This window comes from Lipotes vexillifer, unplaced genomic scaffold, assembly GCF_000442215.2.
Source record: "Lipotes vexillifer unplaced genomic scaffold, Lipotes_vexillifer_v1.1 scaffold1264, whole genome shotgun sequence".
Taxonomy (NCBI): Eukaryota; Metazoa; Chordata; class Mammalia; order Artiodactyla; family Lipotidae; genus Lipotes; species Lipotes vexillifer.
In genome coordinates, this window is record NW_006785778.1 from 518329 (window position 1) to 545213 (window position 26885).

General features: G+C 37.3%; 1 protein-coding gene across 2 annotated transcripts in view; it reads right to left on the minus strand.

Moving 5' to 3' along the window:
* Window positions 1-26885, minus strand: part of TP63 (tumor protein p63) — a 219851-nt gene that overhangs the window by 133380 nt on the left and 59586 nt on the right. For both annotated transcript variants that reach the window (XM_007458068.1, XM_007458070.1), the window contains exons 2-3: window positions 6296-6424; window positions 5400-5532 (exon numbers count right to left, since the gene is read on the minus strand). In XM_007458068.1, the coding sequence (XP_007458130.1) occupies window positions 5400-5532; window positions 6296-6424 (262 nt within the window). The remainder of the gene's footprint in view (window positions 1-5399; window positions 5533-6295; window positions 6425-26885) is intronic.

Below are 26885 nucleotides of genomic sequence, written 5' to 3' on the forward strand. Positions count from 1 at the left end.
CTCTGTAACATATTGCCAGTTTTACTCAGGCACAATAAACCATTTCTTTTTTATGTGCCTTAAAAAAATACATACATTTGAGGACTTTTCAAAAGTAATTTTATACACACTTGACTTTCTGCTATATTACGGTCTTCTCAAGGCTAGAGACCATGATTTGTTCATCTGTATCACAAAGAACATAGCATATAGGAAAGTAAATTCTAAAGGAATGCCTGTGGCTAGATCTCATCTATACAGTCTACTTGAAATCTTATATAATCTGGGGTCATAGAAGATACAGGGTATTATGCTAGATGCTGTGACCTAAGTCTTTCCAAATACAAAAACACTGTTTTTTGGTATGTACAGGTGAAGACCCTTCATTTATAACTGGATGCTACAATAATAATTTACAAAAATGGATGGTTTTAGATAATTACCACTAAAATCCCTAGGGAAAAACCCAATTCAACTAAATAGGGCTTCCTGCAAAGTACAAAGAATAAAGAAATACAAAAGTAAGTGTTATATAGTTTCCATCCATCATTCCAGGAAAACATTTAAGTGTTAATATCATCATCTGCCTCTTAAGGACATGACAGGCATGCTCAGACAGCTTATAAATAAGGCAAAGCTGAGATATAAAGTAATACATTAGACAACAGAATCAAGAAACAGTAAGGATCTTGGAAACATAGCCTAAATTATAACATATTTTGAGAAATCTTGTTCACCTTCATTTGCTAATCCAATGTAGTTTATTCTTCAGTGACACTAAAATCATCCTAATGATGGAGGCACACACATTCCTTGCAATTCATATTCCCTTTGTTCATAATCAGAGCAAAACATTAGGACTCCACTTCATGACTAGTTCTTAAGGTGAAGGTTGTTTCAAAAATCAATAAAAATGGGATGACATTCTCAATTTTAAGATTTTTGTCCTTAATAATCTGACAAGTCATTTCAAGCCCACAGATTCATATTTCTTGCATAGTGAAAGAATGCTTGGCAGGGATCCCAAATTTTTTTTATTATATGCAAGAGGAAGGTAATTTATGTGCAGAGATTTGGAACTATTTAGCTATTAACCTATACACAGAAAAGTGAAAATATGCTACCAAGTAATGGAAGAAAAGAGCCTCATACCAGTTGCAGCAGCTCTCAGTTTAGAAGGACTAGGAATCTCAGAGATTCCTAGTTCTTATTTTCCAACCCAGAACACCAGTTATTACACCCTGAGCTAGTCCACTATTTTGCCATTCCTGTTGCTTAGGACTATCATTGTTATCTAGTCTTACCCATGTGGCCTTCTCACACGGACATCTATGAGGATGTTGGAATGGTCCTAAGACAAGGGAAAACCCAGGATTCATATAGAACTATACTTTAACAGCAATGTCTCAGTTCTATGGCGATGAAAGCAGACCAGCCACAGACAGGCAAGTTTATTTTTTAAGTTCAGTCTTACTCCACTTGTACACTCCTTTCAATGCAGTTGTTCCCAAGTGACGAATTTTGTTTCCCCTACTGGCAAAACCCCATTTCATTTTGTTTTCCAGCTTTTCCTGAATCACTTCAATCCCTTGCTCCTTGCAAATATTTCTATCCTGCTCTTATTTCCTGATTTCTTGTTACCCTCAATCTGACATACAATTTCAAGTTCCAAGTTGCTAGTAAGTGATGGTAGAACTCTGTTCCATCATTCCTAGTAGGCAGTGGTGTCCTGTGTCTCTCCAGAGGAGGGAAAAGTGTGGTGACTGTCTCATGACGGAGGCATGGAGGTTTACCCACACAGATAAACCTCTGTGTTTTTCATAGAAAAAGAGGTACTCAAGAAGAAATAGAGGTCAAGTTCCTCTCAAATACAATACCTTAGAGAAAGATTGAGAAGAGAAAAGATTGTGCCCAGTAAGGTGGACAAAATACTGACACTGCTGCTGACTACACATGTCATCCTAGAAAAGATTTTTAACCCCCTTTTTTAATTTATAAAAAAAGGATAATAATTGCTACCTCACAAAGTTCCGGGAAAGATTAAATAAAATATCAGACGTGTTCATCATCATCCAATAATGAAGCCTAAGAAAGCCGTAGCTTCGAAAATTTGTAATTCAGACATCCAAGAGGAAAATTTAGATCAATTTCAAATTAAATACCCTCAATTTCAATCAGGCCACTGCTCTTATGAGCATAAGTAAAAATCAGTTCCAAAAGAATCAACATCAAGTGTATATATTCATAGCTGATGCTCAGGAAAAAATTCTGAATACCTCTGAATAATCATCTTAAATATTTCTTAAATAATAATAACCTAAAAAACCACAAGGCAGTGCATTCTTAGCTAAACAAGATACTTATCACAAGAGCAATTATATCTATGAATTTTCTTGGCTTTCTCTCCTTCATTCTTACCCTCTTCTAAGATCATTGTATAACTTAGCTAACACTTTCTCAGATACTCCACTAGGTTTTCTCCAAAGATTCCTTTAGCTATTTTGTAAAAGCACCAAAATGAACTTTAAATGACTGAAGTTTTAGAACTCAAATGGCAAATCAGGGTACTTTCAAGCAGAACTGGGGGAACAATGGAGGTAAAGAAAAAGCATAACACTTTTTATACTGACCCACTATAATCAAAAGGGAAGGAATACACAAGGAGGACAGGACAGGAAGTTTTGCTGCTGTGAATGTTGAAGCAGAGAATGGTCCCCTGATTGGTGATATTCTAGAGCTGTGCTACCCAATAAACTACCAACTAGCCACATGAAACAACGTAAATTTAAATTAACTAAAGTTACAGTTAAGTCCCTCATTTTCACTAGCCACATTTCAGATGTCCAAATGAGCCATGTGGCTAGTGGCTACTGTGTTGAACAATAGGAGTATAGGACATTTCCACTGTTGAAAAAAAAATTCTTTTGACTAGGACTGTTTTAAAGAGAACATTTTGACTTTTTAGATAACTCCCTAGTCTCATTTCTTATGACTTCAAATTCCTGGACTTCCTTGGTGGTCCAGTGGTTAAGACTTTGTGTTCCCAATACGGGGGTCCGGGTTCAGTCCCTGGTCAGGGAACTAAGATCCCACATACCACAACTAAGCCCGTGCGCTGCAACTACTGAGCCCGCGTGTTCTAGAGCCCGTGTGCCACAACTAGAAAAGCCTGTGAGCCACAACGAAGAGCCTGTAAGCTGCAACGAAGACCCAGTGCAGCCAAAATTAATTAATTAGTTAATTTTAAACAATTCCTGAGGTCCTACTATGGGCCAAACATGGTAACAAATACTGGGCATGACAAAATATGGTTCATGTCCCCTTTAGAGATAGAGAAAGAAACAACTATAATATTGTGTCATAAGTAATATGATTAAAAATATACCTAGGTTTCTTCAGAGGAACAGTCTCTAATTTAGACTGGTAGAGAACAGTGATATGGAATCTTTTTCTAGAGAAGGTAAGGCAAGCTTGGTGTTGAGGGATGGATAGGGATTGGCTAGACAGGAGAAAAAAAAATGAGATGTTCTCAGGGAGAAATGTCTAATAAAACAAAGAAGAATCAACATGGAACATTAAGAAACCACATGTTTCAGTATGTGAAAAGATAAGAAGAAGAACTGTAAATAAAAAGGCTTGATTCTGCATTTTAAACTAAATAACTTGGTTTGCTTTTATGAGAAACAGAAAATCCCTGCCTGGAGAGAATATAAAAAGATAGGTAGCACCAGCCTAGGCAAACCTGTTAGCTTAAGAGGTGATATTATTAAATGAATTGGGGATATCTTAATTTCTAAGTCACTGCCAAATCAGAATTTATATCTTTATAAATATTTATATTTAATTATCACATATTCCAAGGCCTTGCATTTCCTGCCCCTTGGATTTATGTGTCAGTTTCCTTCTACTAGCTCAAGGATAATTGAGACTAGTATCCATATTAAGATGGAAGGGGCCAATGAAGAAATGTATTTTTCACTTATCAATTTGGTGACAAAACATCAGTGTATTTGAAAAGTTACAATTTCTATTTTTGGTTGTTTCCTGTCCTCTTCCCCCACTTCCCCTTCTCCCAGTATTAAAAAGTACAATCTATATTAAAGAGTATATAGTGAGAATTCCAGGAAAATCTTACATCAGGCCAGAGAGGCAAGGCACACCAAAACATCTTTCATCTGTACCATCTTTCAAATAAAGTAATTTGGTGACCACCCCCTCCCCCCAAAGAAGAAAGTCATGGCAGTTTATAAAGTGCTCTCTTTTATCACATCAGCAGACACTCTATGACACCCCACCCTCTTTCTAGCTCCTTTCGTTTCCATTTTTCTATAAATTTTTGTTGTTTTATAGAAAACGCAGTAGGGCTTGTGTGGTGAATGAATGATTAAGAAAAAGAAAAGAAAACCCACCAGTTAGCATGATGGACTGCACAAATACAAGAAATTTCATCTAAACGCCTCAGAAAAATGTTTTACTATCCTTAACCCATACACTCCTTAGCTGCCTGGGAGGTGTATGCATGTAAGATTTTGCCACTTTATAGAGGAAATACTGAGGTCTAAGGTCATGAGGGACTCTCAGTGGTAAAGCCAAAAAAAGAGTCTATTTTATATATTAGTTAGCTTCTTTCTTCTTACTCCATTACTTGAAGCTGTGTGTTTGCGTACAATTTACCTCATCCTCCGTCATTAAAGAAGGATAATTCTATGAGACAGGCAGTTTGCCATAGTGGAAAGTACTTTGTATACAATTCAGATCCTGGCTTTGGTTCTGACTCTCTCCACCCACTGTAAAACATTGGGCTGGCACCATCTGCTTTAAGTTGGGATAGACATGAGGAGCAATTTAGATAAAGAATGCAAGGAGGGCTTCCCTGGTGGCGCAGTGGTTGAGAATCTGCCTGCCGATGCAGGGGGCACGGGTTTGAGCCCTGGTCTGGGGAGATCCCACGTGCAGCGGAGCAACTAGCCCCGTGAGCCACAACTACTGAGCCTGCGCGTCTGGAGCCTGTGCTCCGCAACTAGAGAGGCCACGATAGTGAGAGGTCCGCGCACCGCGATGAAGAGTGGCCCCTGCTTGCCACAACTGGAGAAAGCCCTGGCACAGAAACAAAGACCCAACACAGCCAAAAATAAATAAATAAACAAACCAATGAACCAACATTAAAAAAAAAAAGAATGCAAGGAATTATCTCCAACCCCTTTCCCCATATCAGTGGAAACGTATGCATCATGAAAAGTTGAGGCACACCCAGATCCCACAGATCCTAATTATTTTTCTGCTAACCACATTGACTAGCTTTCTGATGGTCTTGCCCATTCACAGCTACCTGCCTTTTCATGTGCCATGAAAGAGACAGGTATAACAGAGATGTGGATAGCATGGCCCACAGATTTAAAGGGGAAGCCCATGCCACTCACCCACATGGGGTCACTGAGGTCTGAGTCCTGCATGCGAATACAGTCCATGCTAATCTCGATCTTGTTTGTTGCACCATTTTCTGATGGTTCATCCACAAAGTTCAAGTCAATGGGCTGAACTGAACAGATGGGCCTACCATAAAGGAAAACAAAAGTGTGTTAAGTGTGGAAAGGGACTAAAACACACTCATTCAGTCGGTAACAATGAGCCCTATTTGCTTTAAAGTTGGCAAGGCTTGTTGATTGGAATCAAAAACCCTAGGATTGAATCCTGGCTCAACCAATTACCAGATGTGAAATCTCTGGCATTCCAAATCTAAGCCCTATTTTTAAAATGGGAGTCATGATCCTTGCCCTCATCAAAGAACTGCTAGGTGGAACACAGAATAGAAGGAAAGTATCAGGGATATACCCTAAACTTTTGGGTCCCCAATGCTCTGATATTGTTTCATCTTTCCCTTAATTTACTCACATCTCCAAACCTGATCTTAAGAAGGAGATCTTTTCCTAGCAAGGCATACAGACCAACAAAATTTAGTGTTTTACTTTCTCAGAGGGTATTTGCAACGTAACAGTAAATGAGAGTCTTTAAGCCAAAGGAACAAATTTGAGTATCAGAGAGTCATTGGGGAAGTTATTTGGGGTTAGGTAGGAGCGGCTTCTGATCCTCCAAAATTATACCACCTTAGAACAATAATGATCTTTTGGTGCTGGAAATTGAATAAATCTCCACTGAATTTTGAACACAGAGATACTATTGCAGGGAATATTTTTTTCCCGACAACATTAACTGATTTTCATTGATTCTAGAAACATGCCCTAGTAAGCAATACTTCGACCATCCACAGTTACCTGTTTATAATAGTTCAACAGTTTTTTGCTTATCTGATACTTACTGTTCCAGAAAATCCCAGATGTGCTGGAAAACCTCTGGACTGAGGAATTCACTTGTCTGTGTGCTCTGGGACATAGTGGATCGGTAATAACTTTCTTTCCAAGAGAAATGGGCTGGGGTTTCTACGAACCTTAAAAGGACAAAAATGAAACTAGGATTATAGTTTCTGTACTTATGATACTGGATATTAAAATTAAAGTATAGTCAATCAAAAAAATCAAGTGAATCCTCAAAATCATGCAGGGATACACAGCAAATTTTACAAGTTACACAACCGGTGTTTCTTTAGGCAGTGGCAAGAATCCCATTTTGCCATAAAATCAGGCAATCAAGTCTTCTATCAAAGCTCTTCATTCTTAAATAATAATGTTGCTACACTCTGCACCTCCACTATCCATCTACGTTCTGCCGATTTCAAAAAGAAAATAAACATTCCCTCATTAAGTCTGACAGCATGTCTGACCTATTATTAAATCCGTTTCATAAATGTCTCAACTGATTATCTGCCCATTCAGCCTCCAGCAGGTAAAAAGTAAAATCAGAAAATGAAAATGAGTTCAGAAAACTTAAATTTCACCCTCAGATACAGAAGAGATATAATGTATATAAACTTAGTTTGTAAACTGTAAAAGGGTTGTGTAGATAATGGTGTTGTTATCACTATTAACAATATTAATGTTAAAGTGTGAATAATAACAAAAAAACAAGATAAAAAAAATTTCACCATCAGCATAATCACCCCCCTCATAACTACCATCTTAGCATCAGGCCCAGGGAAAATAAACTCAAACCACTAGATCCAGTTTTCTTTTTAATCACCTGTTACATATCTTAATGTGTGTGTGGGTGGTTTTTAACCGGAGTATAGAATTCCACTTCAGACCAAGGGATAAGCAAACATCTGAATAGATTGCAAATGAAAGATATTTCTGTTTGTTTCATTTTGTTGTAGGGTCCTCAAGTTTGCCTTTACTTAAAATAAAAAATTAACCTTGCTCCCTGTACATGTGAAAGAAAACATGAGCTTTCTCAGGAGATGCCTTCTCCAAATCTGCATTTTATGTGCATATCTCATCTTAGTATGTGATTCATTGTGATTATCAGTAGACTAATTTTACTCCAGGATGAAATTAGCTAAGCTCTTAATCATTACTGTTATTATTATAGAGAGTTAAATAAATAGTGTAATAGGATAGTCAATCACCTTAAATTTGCAAATGAATGATCTGGTCTAGTTACATAATAGAAGATGATAGCATTGGATTTATTGTTGATGATTTTTAAGCTATATGGAGATGCACATTCATTTACTAAAGTCAGATATATAGAGAATATCTATTATTTGCCAGGAAGATAATGGGCACTGGAGATAAAAAGTGAATAAGACTATGTCACCTTCTAGAAGGTCCTGGTAGAGAAGGTAAAGCAGGAAAAAAAGCTCTAATAAATGTATTAAAAGTGTGCATAATATTATAAAAGCACAATGATGAAATATATCATCTCATCTGATGGATCAAGGAAAGAGCCCTAAATAATGAGAAGAAATCAGTCAGGCCAGATAAGGACTAATGGTGCAGAATGATCAGTCTATGGCACTGTTAGCACAGTGTAAAAATTTGGGGCAGAGAATGCCAGGAGATAAAGCTGGAGAGGGAAGTAGAAATTTATGTGATATGTTTTTTAAAAAGCTTAAATATTTCAATACGCCTAGTGAGTATTGAAGAATTTTTTGTAAGATACTTTAAATGAAATTTCTATTTTGAAATAATTGTAGATTCACATGCAGCTGTAATAAAAAATATAGAGATTATCCATGTCCCAGTTATCCAGTTTTCCCCAAAGGGAAGTAACATCTTGCAAAACTATCATATATCTTGCAAAACTATCATGTAATATCAGAACCAGAATATTAACATTGATATAATCTACTGATCTTTTTCAGAAATTCCCAGTTTTATTGTACTTTATTATGTGTGTGTCTATGTGTGTGTGTATTTATTTGTATATAATGTTTTATCACATAAGTAGGTTAGTGTATCCATCCTTACAGTATTAAAGGATTTGAAGCATTAGATTGAAATAGGATATGTCTTACATTGATAAATCCAGAAGTTGTATAGAGGAAGAATTTATAGCTTATTGGTTTATGGGCAAAGTTCTTTAGGAGGTTGTTGCACAAGTCCAGGTAAGACAATAGGATGATAGAAGTGGGGATGGAAAAGATGGAGAAAATTTTAATTATTAGTGAAAAGGTTGTCAGATATTGTTTATGTTACTGACAGAAGAAGGAAGAGTAGAGTCAAGGATGACTTCAAGTTTTCTGCTTTCTTGGACTGAGTGGTTGATGATTCCACTAACTAAATCAGTAAACACAGTTGGAAGATCCAGCTTGGAAAGAAAGGAGCAATGATGAGATCCACCTTAGCATGTTAAGTTTGAAGGACCAATGGGATATACAAAAAGTGAAGCAGACAGTTGAATAAACTTTAAACTCTGGGGAGAGAAATGGGCTAGAAGTTTAAAAACAGAAATCTTCATCATAGGGTGAAAATAAATCCATGAGAGTGAATACAATGACCTTTGCAGAGCAGGTGCAATGAGGAATGAGAAAGTTTGCCTTGTAGAATTGGAAACAAAAGTGGGCTATCAGAGTTTATGATGTCCCTGATGGGCACATCTAGAAAATCTGTCTATAATTAGAAAAGCATCTGAAAATCCAATATCTTTAAATTGAAAGGGTAAATTAATTTTCTTTGTTTCATTTTTTGGAGTCGGAAACGAGACTTGGTTTATACACGCCCAACTAGTGAGTAGAAAGGAAATAAAATTTAATAGATCTAATACTGACTGACAGTTAAGAAGATTTCTCCCATAGATGGTACTTTTGAATATGTTTGATTTACATTAAAATTTTTCTTCAAATAAAATAGGAGAAGGAAGTGGGGAGAATAAAAGTAAAAACAATTCCTAGCCAGTGACAAAAACGGAGGTGAACAAATATATGAATTATTCCAACTCCCAAAAGTAAACAAACTGTCATATGGATTGTCATGTACACAGACCCATAAGCATGTCCCTAATATCCAAAGACCTTAACACTATGACTGGTAGCCTGACAGCCAGGTGAGCACTAGAAGGTGAACTCAGCAACTTGAAGTAGATTCTCAGTAATAGTGATGTTCAGTATGTGATATTCAATACAAAAAAGGAGAATTTTTTCTTAAAGTTGGCAGAAACATAGGTGTAGTTTCTAAGAGATTGACAGTTAACATAACCTAGATCTTAAGTAACAGGCAGTATGGGGCTGATTCAAAAAGAAAGAAGGATCTTAGATGGAAGTAGACAGTCACTTTCCTCTAAAGCAAAAGAGAAAAATACTGTTGGCTCCATAGTCACTTAGTGTTTCTACTTCTTTCACTGTTTCTACATGGAAGTTCTGGTTTCTTTTAGTGCTTACTCTGCTATTTCTTTGTTTCACATTTTCCCTCTAGTTTCTCTTTGACTTCTAAAAGACCTTCCCTGTATCTCTGATGTCACCATTAACCAGCTCCAACACCTTGGAAATGCCCCTCAGCTCTGTGAGCTTCAGTTTCCTTGAATGTGACATAAGGATCATCATCTCTACTCCACTGCCTTTCAAATGCCTACCCAATCCTCAGTGCTCTCCTGCCCACAATGTATTTCCTGGTTGCTTATTTGAAATATAATCTTTTTTCTTTAAATTTTCTTGGCCTCTTGTTGGATCTAGTCAATGCTAGCTTTTTGCTTGTGTTACAATTACTATAGAGGATTTTAAGTAATTCAGGGCTAAGCCTATATCTCCCATCTTTGCATTTCTTGCAGTTTGATAGTTCCTTGAGGTTAGAGTGGAAGGAACATGGGTTTTGGAGTGAGACAGACTTGGATTCAAATCTCAGGTTACCGTTGGCATTCTATGAGGCCATTCCCAAGTTATTTAACGTTTTTGTACCTTACTTTTTTCAACTATGCTTCCTTCACAGGGTGGTTGAAAGCCTTACTTGAAAGGTTTACTTAAAGAAATGTATTATACATTTTCACATTTACATAATCAATACATTGGTTCTATTAGGTCAAATACTATATAATTTGTATCCAGGCAATACTTACTGAATTGAGCTAATTAAATAGTATTTGAAATAGTATTTGAAAAGTCTGCTAAAATTGCAAAAGTGTCACACAGAAGTAATTACATTAAACCAGAATTATCCCTCATTTCAATCCAGTTCAAACGTTTCATCCTGTATCTGTGTCCTTGGACCAAAACAATGCCCCCATCACCTCTCAGTTTCTCCTAGATCACCTTTGTCTCAGGCTTGCTACATTAAACTGGGCAACTACCTGCCCCAGGGCCTCAGGCATCAAAAGGGCTTTATAACAAAAGATGGGGGTGGGCTGTGGGATAGGTTGGTGGTTATCAAATGGTGCTTCATGAAACCCTAGGTGCCTCAGTGTATTCACCAGATGTAAAGAAATGGCCATACTGGTAGATCTCCTCTCTCCTTAACACCATGAAGTTTGTCTTTTGCCTGTCTTAGGTGTATTAGGGCTCTGAGCAAGATTTCATTTGAAGAAAGGGTTCTGTTAAAAAAAACAAATCAGTGGTCTAGGCTTGAGGATCTTCAAGGTCTCTTCTTTGCAAACCCATTATTGATTTCCATTTCTGAATAAATATGTAAATCATTTTTGAGAGAAAGGAAGGAAAGTGATCCGTTGGTGTCATAGGGCAGGAAGAATGAGGTAAAGTCTGCCTTTGGGTGAATCTCAGTATCAATTCACTCATAGACCAATCACTGTTCAAGTGGTTTCATTAAACCAGCCGCATAGCACAGGGAGATCATCTAGGTGCTTTGTGACCACCTAGAGGGGTGGGATAAGGAGGGTGGGAGGGAGATGCAAGAGGGAGGAGATATGGGGATATATGTATATGTGTAGCTGATTCACTTTGTTATAAAGCAGAAACTAACACACCATTGTAAAGCAATTATACTCCAATAAAGATGTTAAAAAAAAAAGTTGTGCTGGAGTATTGGCTAATGAAAGCAGACTGCTAAATTTTCTGGAATCTTCCTAGCTAGTCGTTAAACACAATTATTATTATTATTTATTATAAAATATTAAACTTAAATAATTTAGAAAAACAAAGATAACAAATACTCAAAACTGATCACTTCCTAATTATTTTACCATTATCTCTGTTCCTGAAATACATTTAAAAAATAATGTAGTAAAATTGCTCAGATTTTTAAAAAATAATAAAATTTTCTGTAATAATTTGTTGCTGCCCTTCTTTAATACTGTATCTCAAGTAAAGGTTTATGTGCAAATGATTCAACTATATATATTGAGTAACTATTATGTAGGGAATGAATGAGACGTTACTTTTTTGGAAGTTTTTCATAGTTTAGTGTTGGAAATAAAACACCTTCAGTGTTTGTCTAATTTTTACCTTTTGTGCTCCAACTCCTAATTTCCCACTGGACTACGGCCTTCCTAAGGACAGGAAAGCCAGAATAGGTCATTCATTTTGGCTTGTGCTCTACTTGCTTGGTGACTGGCAGGAAAGTACTACCATTGGTTGTGCCAGGATTTCACTTCATAGGCCCTGCTTTTCCAGTTTACATATGGCCATCTTTAGGCTCAGAGAGGATAAGGAAGTTGTTCAAGGTCTCTCAGCTAGTGATAGAGCTGGAATTTAAATTTAGTATTGTATAACTTCAAAGCTCATTTTTAAATAAATTACATATATGACTTCTAATTTTCATTCACAATATGAAGTTTTTTTCACAGTTAGAATTTTTCTTCTCTATAAGAGAACAAAATAGCCTACTAATTCTGTTTCATCACAATAATTATCCTTGGCACTCAAAATAAGCAAGAAATGCTGTGGGAAAATTAGTACTAATCCGTGAGTGATATTATAGAATATCTGGCCTTTCTGCAGATTTTCCATCTTGCCAGGAGTAGCTGACAAATATAGTGTAAGAAAAGACAGCTGAGGTCTCTGTTGCCCACCATAGGGACTGGAGTACTCAGATACTCTGGGAATGTCCCCAGTTCTCAGATAAATGTTGTTAAAAACTCTGAACATGGGGAAAGGGGGTGGAGGGATAAATTGGGAGATTGGGATTGACATATACACACTACTATATATAAAATAGATAACTAATAAGCACCTACCGTATAGCACAGGGAACTCTACTCAATACTCTGTAATGACCTACATGGCAAAAGAATCTAAAAAAGAGTGGATATATATCTATGTATAACTGATTCACTTTGCTGTACAGCAGAAGCTAACACAACATTGTAAATCAACTATACTCCAATAAAAATTAATTTAAAAAAACCTCTGAACATGGCTTCTCATTCTTTCTTCCAACCTTACTTCCATCCATCCATCTAATCTATCAACCCATTAAATTATGTCTTAAGTTTGTATTACCACCCTCTCTGGATCTTTTCCAGAGCAAGTCTTCTGGTTGGCCTCAACAGCATGCTAAATCACACAATTTCTCTTATATTTTTAGTTCGGAAACATTCCCATAGTTTCAGCTTACTCTGCTATTATTATCATTATCATAATTAATTGTCATGCTTAATTTTAAGGATGCTAAAGAGCACCTAGATGTATTTTAGTAAACTGCCTCTTTATTGTACCCAGCAGTGCCCAAGAGCCCTGGAGGAGTAAATTTATTCAAATACTTGAGATGAATCCACCTTCAGGAAGTCACTCACATAATCTAAATCAGGCCCATTAAGAACTTTTTTTGTTGGATGGAAATCTTTTCTTTTCAGCTTCATGTTGAAAAATGATTGGTCTCTTCCTTATCTATTCACCCCAACGTCAAACCTATAACCCAGCTTCACTTTTGGCAAACAAAATTTAAATGAGTAAGGAGAAAGTGGGGAGGGGGGTAATTTAGGAGCTTGGGATTAACATATACACACTACTAAATATAAAACAGATAACCAACAAGGACCTCCTGTACAGCACAGAGAACTCTACTCAATATCTTATATTATTCTATAAGTGAAAAGACTCTGAAAAAGAATATACTATATATATATCTGAATCATTTTGCAGTACACCTGAAACACAATATTGTAGATCAATTAAGAAAAAAAGGAAAAAAACCTAACAAAAAAATTCAATGGGTAAATTGCATTTAGAGCATATCTTATGCCTTAACATTTTTGATTTGTCACAATTTAAACAACAAAGAAACATAACCAAGGAATTCCTTTTTATATCATATTACTGAACTGATAAACTTAATTCTTAAGAAACTCTCTTTTGTATTTTTCAACATTCATTTCTTCTCCTCTCTACCATAGTTAATTAACCACCCTTTCATCTTCAGAAGACTTTTCTCTTCTCATCGCTACCTGTCTGAAGACCTGATTGCCCACAGCTCGTTTTTCTTGTAATTCTTTACTGAGCACCCCAGGCCCCAAATTCTCTCATCAAAGTCTGTATATCTAGTGTCAATCACCAGTTTTTAATTCTGAGGTGAATTTTTCCTCTCTTAAGTACCATATCCTCTAAGATTCATATTTTGTGCCCCACTCTTTGTCCTAAGCATTTGCAGCCTTAAAGGTAAGATTTCTCTGACTTATAGCCCCCTTCTCTCACACTCCCAATTCCCACTGAACCTTCTTCCTGCCTTCATTTCTTTTGTCAGAATTCTCTCCTAACCTATGTATGATCATCTGTCTAGACAAACAGCATTTTCATCAGGTTACGTTTCCCTAACTCAGAATTTATAGTCTCTCATCTTTGTGCCCTGAACAAAACCTAATCAGACCTTGCCCCTCATCTCCTTTATTCCTTTGGGCTGCACCCCTTTTGCAAATCATTCATCCAGCTGTATCCTACATGTTAGTTTTCAGCCAGGAGCCTTTTCAAATGACAACCTCTTATACTCCACTATATTCCCCCAAGCTTTATTATTTACATTTGCCAACACCCAGTACAAAACTCAGCTCAGAAGGGCTACTGAAAGAGACTGAATGTCTGTGTCCATCCCAAAATTCATATGTTGAAACTTAATCCCCAATGTGATTGTATTTGGAGGTGGGGTCATTGAGAGGTGATTAGGTAATGATGGTAGAGTCGTCATGAATGGGATTAGTATTCTTATAAAAGGGGCTCCAAGAGACTTCTCCTGCCCCTTTCACCATGTTAATTTTCAGAGGCATGACAGCCATCTATGATCTAGGAAGTGAGACCTCATCAGACACTGAATCTGCTGGTGCCTTGATCTTGGACTTCCCAGCTTCCAGAACAGTGAGAAATAAATTTCTGTTGTTGATAAGCCACCCAGTTGGTGGTATTTTGTTATAGCAGCCCAAATGGATTCATAGAGCCACAATTTTTTGTTGTTTTTTGTTTGAGTTCATTTCCTCAATTTGGCACGCTTTAAGTATTTTTGTCCTTAGTCCATTCTATTGTAATTTACTCATGTTGAAATGATATTGCCCCAACTAACAAGTGAGGAAGTGGAAGTCAAGAATGATATTTTTAATCTCCTAGTTCTTACAACAACAACAACAACAGAATAGGAAAGACTTTACTTCTCAGCATGTATACTTTATAAATGAGGACTCATGGGGATTTTATTGATAGTCCCACAGGAAGTCCATAGGGCCTTAGTGCTAAGCCCCAGCCTTCCTGGATCCCACTGCAATGCTCTGCAGAAAGAAAGTGTACATTTAAAATTTTTCACCAGCTGAGCTGTCTCTCTAAATCCATGAACTTAACAAAATGTTATTGTCATGCATCACTCTCCTATAATAAATTTATCACTTAATACTCTGATCAACTCAACCTGAAATCTGGCATCTGGTAGAAGATCATGATAAGGGAGACTTGAGTCCACCTTACTTATAATATCATTCTTAACATTATAGCATGCAAATATAAACACATGCATGCTTACACACAGGCATTTACCTATAAACTGCCCCCAAATTAGAATTTAGGAGATATTTGAATAGATGCAATAACCATGACATCAGGTTTTGGATATGTTACGGTTTTGCACTAATGTGAAGTCCAGATGGGAAGTTCATGTGTCATCCATGGCTCAGACATATGAGCACAGAGCTCTGGAAGGACTATGGGTAAATGGAAATCAGAGCCGTTTTCTTAGGATTGAGGAATGTACTAGATTGAATTTAGACAAATAGATGAACCCAAGAAAATGCTTCATTCTCTACACACTTCTTCTATATATTTTTTAGATCACTTATCTGCAACTGTATGATGTATTTATTGGACTATTGTCAGTCCTCCATCAGAATTCAAAGACAGTGGGAGCAGATTGCCTTGTTCACCGCTGCATCCCAGGACCTAGAACTGCACCTGGAAATACAGGTTTTCCCCGCTTTCTGAAAGTACCTCATTCCTATGAAACCTTTCATAAGTCGAACTGGCATAAAGCAAAGAGTATCCCCTGCTTTCTGAAAGTTCTTGTGATGTCACTTCGCTCTCACTAAAGAACTACATCAGTGTCTGTTTCATGAACTGAAAGAAATCTGAAGATTTTTGCTTTTAAGAAAAAAGCCATTAATGTACTAATATAGGTAATTTGTACCCCTCTCCTACCACACCCCCAAATTCCTGACATTTCAATGTTGGCTATTGCCTTAGCTCTACTTGAGAGATGTGAGGAAATTATAGTTATAAATGATTAAGAAATGTCCACATTATAGCCTCTCAAGAACAAAAACTTACCTGAATATATCTTTGTATCCCTATAAATAACAATTCCTGACATAATAGGGCAGTTATAAACATTTGGTGAATGAATGAATGGCCTTAGTTCATGCAGACTAGCATGGCTAGTATACAAATACTGGTTGGATTAACTCTGAAGTTTTATTCTTTCTGACAGATCACAATAACCTCTGTAAGGAAGGAATTGATGTTTTGTAACAATAAAAGAGAAAAAATTTAAAACCAAGAACAGGAACAAAGAGACAGGTACACCCCAGAAGCCCCTGAGGACTTTGGTGTGATGATACAACCCAATGAATAAAGTTTCCAATGGTACCCTTGAGTCATCAACAGTTTTCCTGGTACACACTATTCTTGGTTTAGAAGGACAGAAAAGTAAGTATGTCTTATTTTCAGGAATATCTATATTCCAATAAAAAAGGAAAAGAAAATGCTCTTTAAAGGATTTATCTAAAAAACTCACCCATCCAGAATGACATATTTTCTAAGAGAGCCTGGTAGATAAGTTTTGTTTTTGCTAAATCATCACAGCACTTCATAGTTTCTTTCTGATCAGGATCACATCTTTTCTTACAGTATAGTCTCTTATTTACAGCTTCTACTGAGTGGTTGGTTCTTTGAGATAGGAATCTCATTTATTTCAGTTTCTGGCTTTTGTGGCTTCACAGTCTAGCAGAGTATCTGGTACCAAGGGGGTGTCAAGCAAATGCTTATTGAAGGAAATATTTGGGAAGTTGGAGTAAAAATAACAATGCCAACATCTATAGCAGAAATAACAGTTAATATCTGATTGCTTCTATGGGCAAGGTACTCTGCAACATGCCTGGCGTGCATTCATTTTTCACAACATCTATGATGTAGATACCAGTATTACCTCATTTTATAGACAAGAAAACTGAAGCCTAGTGGGACTTTACTTCCTCAAGATCACATGATAACTGGGAAGATGACAACTCTGGGGTCTTAAGATCTGGCCTCAGAGTCTCTAGTCTGTTATTTACAAAGTCAGTTACTTTAGCCAAGTTATTCAGCCTCCCTGAGCCTCAATTTCCATATCTGTCACAGTGAAAAGAGAATAGCACCTATCTCTCATGGAGAGGGAAGGCCTTGGATCCTGACCATAGGAGGTTATTCCACTTCCCCAGCAAGGGGCGGTAGGAGTCACACTTTAACATTCAACAGAATCACCTGGTCCACATTTGGAAAATACAGAGTTCCTGTCCCTGCCTCCAAGAGATTCTGTTTCAGATGGCCTGGAATAAGCCCAGGAATCTGCACTTTAACAAAACTGCATGTGAGAACACACAGCTTTGGAATTCACCTGAAATCTATCCCTTTGGAGTTGTTATCAAAAATAGAATACCTTGATGAATCTGCATTTTCTCCAAATCTGTATCCTTAAATAGGCAAGGTATTATCACAGTCTTGTTCCCTAAGATGGCTTTTTATCACTTGAGTAAAACAGTACAGTGTAACAATTATAATTACTATCATAGAACACAGACTACATGCTATGCATTGTTCTAAATGTTCTAAATTTATGGATATCAACTCTTATTATCTACCCAACAACCTATGATAAAGTAGACTATCATAATCCTCATTTTTATAGATAAGGGAACTGAGGTACAAAGAGCACAAGTAAATTCCCCAAAGATACACACTTAGTGAGGGCAGCAAACCCAGCAGGCTGTGCTATTAACCATTACACTGTGCTGACTCTACCAGAACAGACAGAGGTCAGAGCCCCGGCTTCCTGGTGATCTTAGGCAAGTCCCTGACCCTCTCTGGGATTCCAGTGCCTCCCCTGTGAAGTGACAAGGCTGGCTCTGATGATCTCCAAGGCCCTTTGGTCCCAAGATTCTATTATTCATTTTACAGGAGACATTTGAACTTGTTATCTGATGGACAAAGGCCTTAGAATTTCTGACAGTAAAACACACTCCCACTTCTAGAACTGCCCCATTATTATCTTTTCTTTACCTGCCAATTCAGAAAACTTCCTTCTGAGTCATCTGTCCTTTGCCGTTCCTTCTTGCTGAGGAAACCAAATATACTTCAGCTCAGAGCCGGTAGATCTGTCCTCACAGTTTCCTTGGAAGCCCTGACGTCTTTGTTTAATCAGGCTTACAGAGTGCTTCCACCTGAGTCTATATGAACCTCATTACTCTTCCAAATAGGTCTCCCAGCCTGTTGCCCTGCTTTCCTCCTCTCCTCTTGAGCAATGGCCCTCTTCTGGTCTAATTCATCCTCAGTAACATCTCTCCAAACTGCTACTCTTACCTCTCCACTTGTGTGCTATTATCCCAACCCAGGCCAAAACGTTCAGGCTTCTTTTGGTCTCCTATTTATCAAACCTGGCTACATATTAGGAGATATGAGATGCTTAAAATATAGATGGATGGGCACTACTGCAAACCAATTAAATAAGAGTTTTGAAGAGTAGAATCTGGGCAGGAGTATTATTGAAAAATTCAGAAGTTCCACAAGAGGTGCTAATGTGTGGCATGGTTAGGAGCCATTGGTGTCTAGCTCTGGTGATTCTCAAGTGGGGAAAATAAGCAAATCAAAATCACCTGGGTTGCTGGCTGATCCTTACTCCCAGAGAGAGAAGTCTGTGCATGTGAAGCAAACATGGAGACATCTGCAGGGGGTTTGGAGAAACCCCTTTATGAAACAAAGTTCTAGCTGAACTTCTAAAGCAAGATGGCTCACTACCCTTTCCTGTTACCCATCTTCACAGAATAACTCAAGGATCCTATTGTATTCCATACCAAGTTAATGTTTCTAATCATGAAGAGCAATCCAGAGGAAAACACACTTGATGGTAAGATCCATATTCTTTTTCTCTGTGCAGACTAACTGGGTAGGTAACTTTGGGGGAAATCCCTTTTCCTCTCAAGGCTTGATTTCCCCCTATGTGTAAAAGAAGGTTATTGGATTACTAGATGATCACTAAGCTTCCTTCCCATTTTGCTATTCTACTATTTTAAAGCCCCAAACCTCTTGACCCTCAACTATTACACAATCGGCCCCAGTTTTGCTGCATTCAGCTGACACCAGACAATGCATCTACACAAAGCTATCCCTGACCCCTGGGGAAGACTGCCCATTGCAAGCCAACACCACGGCTGCAAAGACTTCTTTCTTAAAATTTCCTACCTATAGAAAGAACTACCACTGCCCCAACTTCAGTTCAGGCCTCCGAATCTCCACAAAGATCTTTCCTCTCGATGCACTCTTACAGCAACCCCATCTGATGGTAATTGCCTCCTTCGCTTCTGGGCATCCCACCTCCTGCAGGCAGCCTGCCTTTATGAACATTGCTTGGAGAGAGAAAACTTGTCTATGGACAGGCTCTTTGCCTTACCCCCTCCAGCTGTCCAATGATGCTCAGAAGGTGGCTACAGAGTGGTGGCAGTGTGGTCCTGTGAGCCTTTTGTGTTTGTTTGCCTGCTTTGTCTTAGTGTGAGATGGCCAAGTCTTCCAGGAGGTGCTTGGCTGGTGAATGTGTAGCAGAGAAGTGGTAGCTGGAGTCTCTCCCTTTCCCCTCCCTGCCAGCTTCCAGTCTTTAATGAAGAGATGCACTCTCTAAAGGGGTTGAAGGTAGAATGGCTTCTGAGGCTGCTTACAATGATACTCTTTCTGGGTACTGTGTATAAGTGTGTGTGTTTTACAAGTAATTGAAATATATTGATACTTAAGCTAATAATGATCATGAAAATCATAAAGGTAATATTTGACAGGATAAAAAAAAATCAGGAATGTTCATGGGTTTTGACCTGGCCTCCAGTAGCCTAGATTCTCCCTCTTTGACCTAGTTCTTTGACTTGTGAATGGAGGAAGGAGAAAATGGGAAGAACAAAGAGGTGACAAGGTAAAAAATGAAAATTTTGTGGGTTGAGCTTGCAGGGGTGGGGGGATTTGGGATAGATTTTGGTGGAGAAGAGATGAATAGAGTGTAATGTATATGAAAATGGGGAAGAGTAAAGAAGAAAGGAACTTATCACTCAGAGTTATGGATTGGGTCTTTTTAAATATCCTTCCAGAGAAAAAGAATAAATTAGAATTTAAAAAAAATGAAATGAAATGAAAGAAAATTCTTTTAAGTTCGATTTGATGGCTCTGTGCTTCTTAAATGGCAACCCACTTAGAGAACAAACCCAGGTTGGTCATAGATTCAAAGGTATATGAAAAATGATCATATTAAAGACATTTATCTACATTTCAGGAAATGATATTTCAAAAACAGTAAGAAAAGGAGAGCCCATAATTCCATAGAAAAAGACTCTCAAAGGAAATTTTACTCAAGAAAAATAGAAGATTCTCATCTACAAGAGAGGTCTATAAACTACTATCCACAAAAACTACCGTCGACTGTTTCTGTAAATGAAGGTTTTTGGAGCACAGCCCTGCTTAGGTACATCTATGGACAATGTCACACCACAGTGCCAGAGCTGAGAAGTTGTGACAGAGGCCATGAGGCCTGTGAGGCTGCAAATGTTTACTGTCTGACCTTTTACAAGAAAAATTTGCTGACCCTGACCTACAAAATAAAATTTTAACTGCATAATCCTCAATACTTCAAGTTATAAAGGAGAGACTGGGTAAGTGAGTCAGTCAGGTGGAATGTTTATAAAAATGATATGAGGGTAATAACAGGATTTCTGATAAATTAGATGTGAAAGGGCACATATGAATGTGTGAAGTATGGACATGTAATCAAGGTAGAACAGATGAGCCTGATGGAGGCTTCACAAACAGATTAGGAAGCTGAGGACTCAGAACAAGATAAGTCCCCCCCACCCAAAAGCTACAGATTCATTTTAAATTAGAAGATGTAAGAGCACATATAAAAGAAAGTTATGGTTACCAGAGGGAGCACAGCTTCCGTAAGAACAAGTCCCCTCACTGCCACCAAACCAACTCAGAACACTGTTTTATTTTATTTACATATTTATTTATTATTTTTAAAATTTTTTCAATAACCATTTTTTGAATTATAAATTACAATGTTATGTTAGCTTCCAGTGTAAAGCAAAGTGATTCAGTTTTATATATACATATATGTGTGTATATATATACACATACATATATATATATATATATATTCTTTTTCTGATTCTTTTCCATTATAGCTTATTACAAGACATTGAATATAGTTCCCTGTGCTATACAGTAGGTCCTTGTTGTTCATCTATTTTATACATGGTAATCTGTATATGTTAATCATTGAAACACTGTTCTCTATGGACTGTTTTCTCCCTCTTGCATCTACGGGTTTTGTCTTTGCTACTGTTTTCTCCTGACCATCCTCTTCGATTGTGGCAATTGTGTAATCTTCCTCTTCTCACTCAGTCATGTCTGTGGCTGAGAGACATCCAAGGTCCTCACGTGGAACATTTAAACTAGAGACATCTGTTCATCTAAATCCTCCCTATATTCCTATTTATGTTAAATATGCCCCTTTCTCAGGGGTTTGCAACAGCTGCTTTTTTTTCCCCCTAAGGTAAGTGATTCAAGGTAAATTTCAAAAGCATTTCCACATTCAGTCTCACATTCATAGATTCTCTGTCCCCATGGAAAACCAAATCACTGTTAGTTGGCTAACTTCAAAATGTTATGTGTTTCTTTAACCATATAATTATCTTCTCTAGTAACCGTTAGATTTCTAAATAATATAGCAAGGGTCTTCATTCTTAGCCTGTTTAATATCATTTATGCAGTATTCTCAGGTTAACTTTTCCCTGTAGACATTTTTTTCCAAAATAAACATAAAATCACTCCTATTCCAGGAGTTTGTGTCTTCTTCAATCTTGGCTCTCTGGTCACTGCAAAGCTGTCTCTGGGAATTCCCTCCAGACACTTGGAAATCAATGTTTTTGAAGTCCATTTCTAGATCTGCTCACGACAGATTCTTGTAGTTTATTCAGTACAGATTAGCACTGTTTTTCCAACATGCGTGCCCTGTCCATCGGATGATCCCCTGTGTTGTTATCTGCCTTTAACAATTTTTGATTTTAGCTTCCTGGAGCCTGAGGGAAACAGCAGATGACAAAGAGCTTTCTCCTTTTCCACATTAACACATTCTTTAATTCTATCCCTTGCATATAACCTGTTGGCTTTTGCTACTAATTCTGTCTTTCCTTTCCAAGCTTAGGGCAAAACTGACTTTTGGAGGCTGGATCCAATTTCAAGTTAACAGGAAAACAAGAACAGAAACAGAGAAAACTGCTCTAAAGGAAGGTGCTTATCCAGTGCAGAACATATATCCTCAGGCCTAATTCCCAGATTTTATGGAAGCAATAAACAGCTTTAGGGATTGGACAAGCATGATTACTTTAGATTAATGAGACCAACCTCATTTAAACAGGATATTTGTCACCCTAATTTCAGATATTCTCTATGACCTATAGGCTTGTGAGGTCATGTTATTAGTGTATTGAGCTTAGGAAAATTTAAATTCAGCATATTTGTATTTAAAAAACTGCAACTACAGCTGTATGAAAGCAGTGTATCTGTTTTCAATTCCCATTTCATCCAGATCCTTCTAGGAGCAGTCAACTGCTATCTGTAGTTATGTTCTCCACATCTTTGTTTTCAAAAAAACTTTATTCATTTATTTATTTTTCAAAGTTACTACCTAGTCACAAGTATTATATGACACCCTGTCTCAAATGAACACATGATTTGATCCATGTGAAAGATAATATTTAGTACATTGTTTATTATGAGATGACCTATAATTGGTCCAAATAATAGTAGGTATTTGTGTGTCAGGAAGGTTATTGAATAGTAGTAGCAACTATTTAATTTCAGAGATGCTGAAATATAGGAGTAGCTTTAGGGCAGAAAAGGCTACTGCTTTTTGTGTGTGTGTATACACATCTGTTGGTTTGTACAAGTGTGAGATCATGTTTCAGAGGTTATTGCAATCCATGGTTTGAATTACATCTAATGATAATTGGCGATTCTGGCAAATGTTTTCGGGAGGAGACAAGTGGAATGATAGGTAAAAATTTTTCAAAAAAATAGATTAGTGCCACAATGGGAAAAGAATGTGAATGAGATAATTGTTATTTTATTTGGGGTCATTTTCAAAGGTTTCTCTGCAAAATTCAGGTTATCATAACATTACTCAGTCTAGTCACAATAAAAGCCATAGATTTCTTGCATCTCCACTGTGTTTAGTGATGTGAAAGCTGAAAAGTTCCTTTTCTAATAGGACCATTCCAATGTTGGCATTGAATGAAAAAAAAAAAGAGCATTAAATTCTATCTTTTTAAAAGGGAAGTGATCAGGAGTAACATTTCCTATGAACTTTCAAGTTTCAATTTCAAAACAATTGAAGGAGAACATAAAATGTGCAAATGATCACACTGCTTCCATGATGTATCCAAAGTCCAGTGACTGAGAATCTGAGAAAACTTTTACAGTGTAAACTCATTACAACAAAATATTCATTGCAGCACTATTTACAATAGCCAAGACATGGAAGCAACCTAAATGTCCATCAACAGATGAATGGATCAATAAGATGTGGTATATACATACAATGGGATATTACTCAGCCATAAAAAGAATGAAATAATGCCATTTGCAGCAACATGGATGGACCTAGAGATTATCATACTAAGCAAAGCAAGTCAGACAAAGATAAATATCTAATGATATCACTTATATGCGGAATCTAAAAAAATGATACAAATGAACTTACTTACAAAACAGAAGTAGATCTACAGACATAGAAAAGAAACTTATGGTTACCAAAGGTGGGTGGAGGATAAATCAGGAGTTGGGGATTAACGTACACACTACTATATATAAAATAGTTAACCAACAAGGACCTACTGTATAGCACAGTGAACTATACTCAATATTTTGTAATAACCTATAAGGGAAAAGAATCTGAAAAAGAATAGATATATAAACATGTATAACTGAATCACTTTGCTGTACATCTGAAACTAACACAACATTGTAAATCAATTATACTTCAAAAATAAAATAAAAGTGACAAAAAATATATTCATGAGAGGGAGCATTATACATAAAAGGGAGGTATCGAATACAATTAAAGATAATCTAAAGGTCCATAGGTCCATAACAGGAGCCTGGGCACTAGTAGAAACAGGAATTTTGGAATTCTAGTTTTGCCACACTACAGATGGTTGACCTTGAGCAAGTTCCTTATGCTTCCTAAACCTCAGTTTCCTCATTTGGAGAACAGAAATACAAACACCTAATGTGTTATGTTGCTGTAAGAGTAAAGTGTTTAGTACAGTACCTGGCAGGTACTCAATAAAAGGGAGGTAATGGTTATCCCTGTTCTATATTGTGGTCTAAAGTTAAATCCTCATCCCCTTGAGAATGATGAGTCACAGGGGTTATACTGAGAGGCATGGTTCAGTTCACAGGAGCCTCAGTATTCACGGAGACACAGAGTTATTTCTCAGACAATTTTATGGTCTCTTGATTTTTTTAACAAAAGAAAAACAAACAAACCAAATCACTGCACAGAAATTTATACAGTGATAAATCTTTACTATTCTGCATTAAGGTTCATTGTGGTTTAGGTACAGAACCCAAATTCTTCACATGGCTAACTGCTCTAATTTTAGTGCCAGATTTATATACCATGGTGGCTGGACCCCAAACCACCACAGGGATGGTGTCAGACTCAGTACTTGTGACCTTACTAAAGGTATAGAGTCATTTACCATCAATGGCAGTAGGAAATTGTAATAATCTTCTGCTGACTTTACATATTTAGCAGGTCTTCACGTTGATCAAGGCATATTCCCTAGAAGAACAGAAGTAGCACATTCATAGAGAGATCAAATACATTCTCCCTGAGAACTTCATCTTTTGGCTGACCGGAACATACTCTACCTGATTCTTGTTTTACAGTAGAAGCTAACTACAGTGAAAATTAAATGCCATAGTCTCAAAACAAATGACACAATCAAGTTTAGTTCTCACTACACAGTCTTAGGAGGATATTTCCTTTCAGGCTACTCTCCTGTGCAGCTTTCCTACAAGTTCTAGACAGAGATCTTGAATTCTTCCATCTAGTAGCCAGGCTATCCTCTAGGGCTCAAAAACTTCCTCTGGGTCCTATCTATCCAACCTGGAAGTGAAGAGAGGAGGGGAAGGGAGAAAATTGAAAGGGAGGGGAGGGGAGGGAAGGAGAGGGGAGGCGAGGGGAAGATAGAGAGCAAGCAAAGTCTCTTTTATTTTTTTATTTTCATCATCTATTTATTTACTTTTTTTTTTAACATCTTTATTGGGGTATAATTGCTTTACAATGGTGTGTTAGTTTCTGCTTTATAACAAAGTGAATCACTTATACATATACATATGTTCCCATATCTCTTCCCTCTTGCATCTTCCTCCCTTCCACCCTCCCTATCCCACCCCTCCAGGAGGTCACAAAGCACCAAGCTGATAGCCCTGTGCTATGCGGCTGCTTCCCACTAGCTATCTACCTTACGTTTGGTAATGTAACAAAGCGAGAGAGAGGCATAGGCAAGCAAAGGATCTTATTGTGACCTTAGGAAGTCTGGAAGTAGCATGCAGCACTCCTGCTCATATTGTACTGGTTAGAAACAAGTCACATGGCCACGTCTAAGTTTAAGGGAAGCTGGAACATATATTTAACTATGCCCAGAAGGAAAATAAAACACACCAAAAAAATCTTTCTTGGATTTATTTTATTTTTTTTTTTGGTTTTGGTTTTTAGACAGCACTTTATTTTTTTTTAAATTTAACTTAATTTAATTTTTATACAGCAGGTTCTTATTAGTTATCTATTTTATACATATTAGTATATATATGTCAATCTAGACAGCACTTTAAAAAATGCCTTTTATATAAATGGAGGAGTGTGTGTGTATGTGTGTGTGTGTGTGTGTGTGTGTGTAAAATTGACTCATTAATTCTGAGAATCATATGCTGAAGGAAATCTCTGGCATCTATTTACTCCTTTTCTCTCATACTCTCTCCTAAGAAACCAGTGACCTCTTATTTTTGAGAGTACTTTGGAAAGGTGTAAGGATGATCCCCAAGCAACGGGAATTTACCAAAGACTGTGGTGTACACCAAGGAGAGAGAAAGTCTTAAAAGAGAGGTCTCTAAGACACAGAAGAAATCACTTAAACAGCACTAAAGTATATAGGATTTCCAGGCAATTGACTGTAAATGCACACTTTATCAAACCTCTGCCAAAGCAAGATTTTTTCTATACTCATCCTTTGATTGTTGATATATCTACATTATTCTCTGATATATTCTATGGCTTGAGCAATAAGCCTACACTATTTGAAGGGACCAGAGCTGAGTCCTAATCTCGTTGCATGTGTCTCTGCAAGCTTTCAGGACAAGCAGAGCACCAGGGTTAGGAGAGGATGCTGGAAACATGACCATCTTTCACAGTGGCATGGCAGGGAAGAGATGAGTCCAGAACTTGAAGGGAGAACACTTAAAAATTTAATAGTGCCTCTTCCACATTCCAACTTATGAGGGTCTGGTCCTGTGTTGTCATGCATTTCTCTCTCTGTCTCCTTTTCTCTCTCTCACACACACACACACTCACACACACACATACACACACACACACACACACACACACAATTTCATTTACATGGTGTCTTTAATATGCCTCTAGATAACAACAATGTATCACTGAGTATCAGGGAATGCCCCATATAAACTGGAGAGTTGGAAACCAAACTTTGACCAGATTGCTTTCTGATTTCAGATGTGTCAAGCAAGAATGGGAAATATTAAAAACATACTTTGTAGAGAACAAAGACTAGACTTTAACCACTCT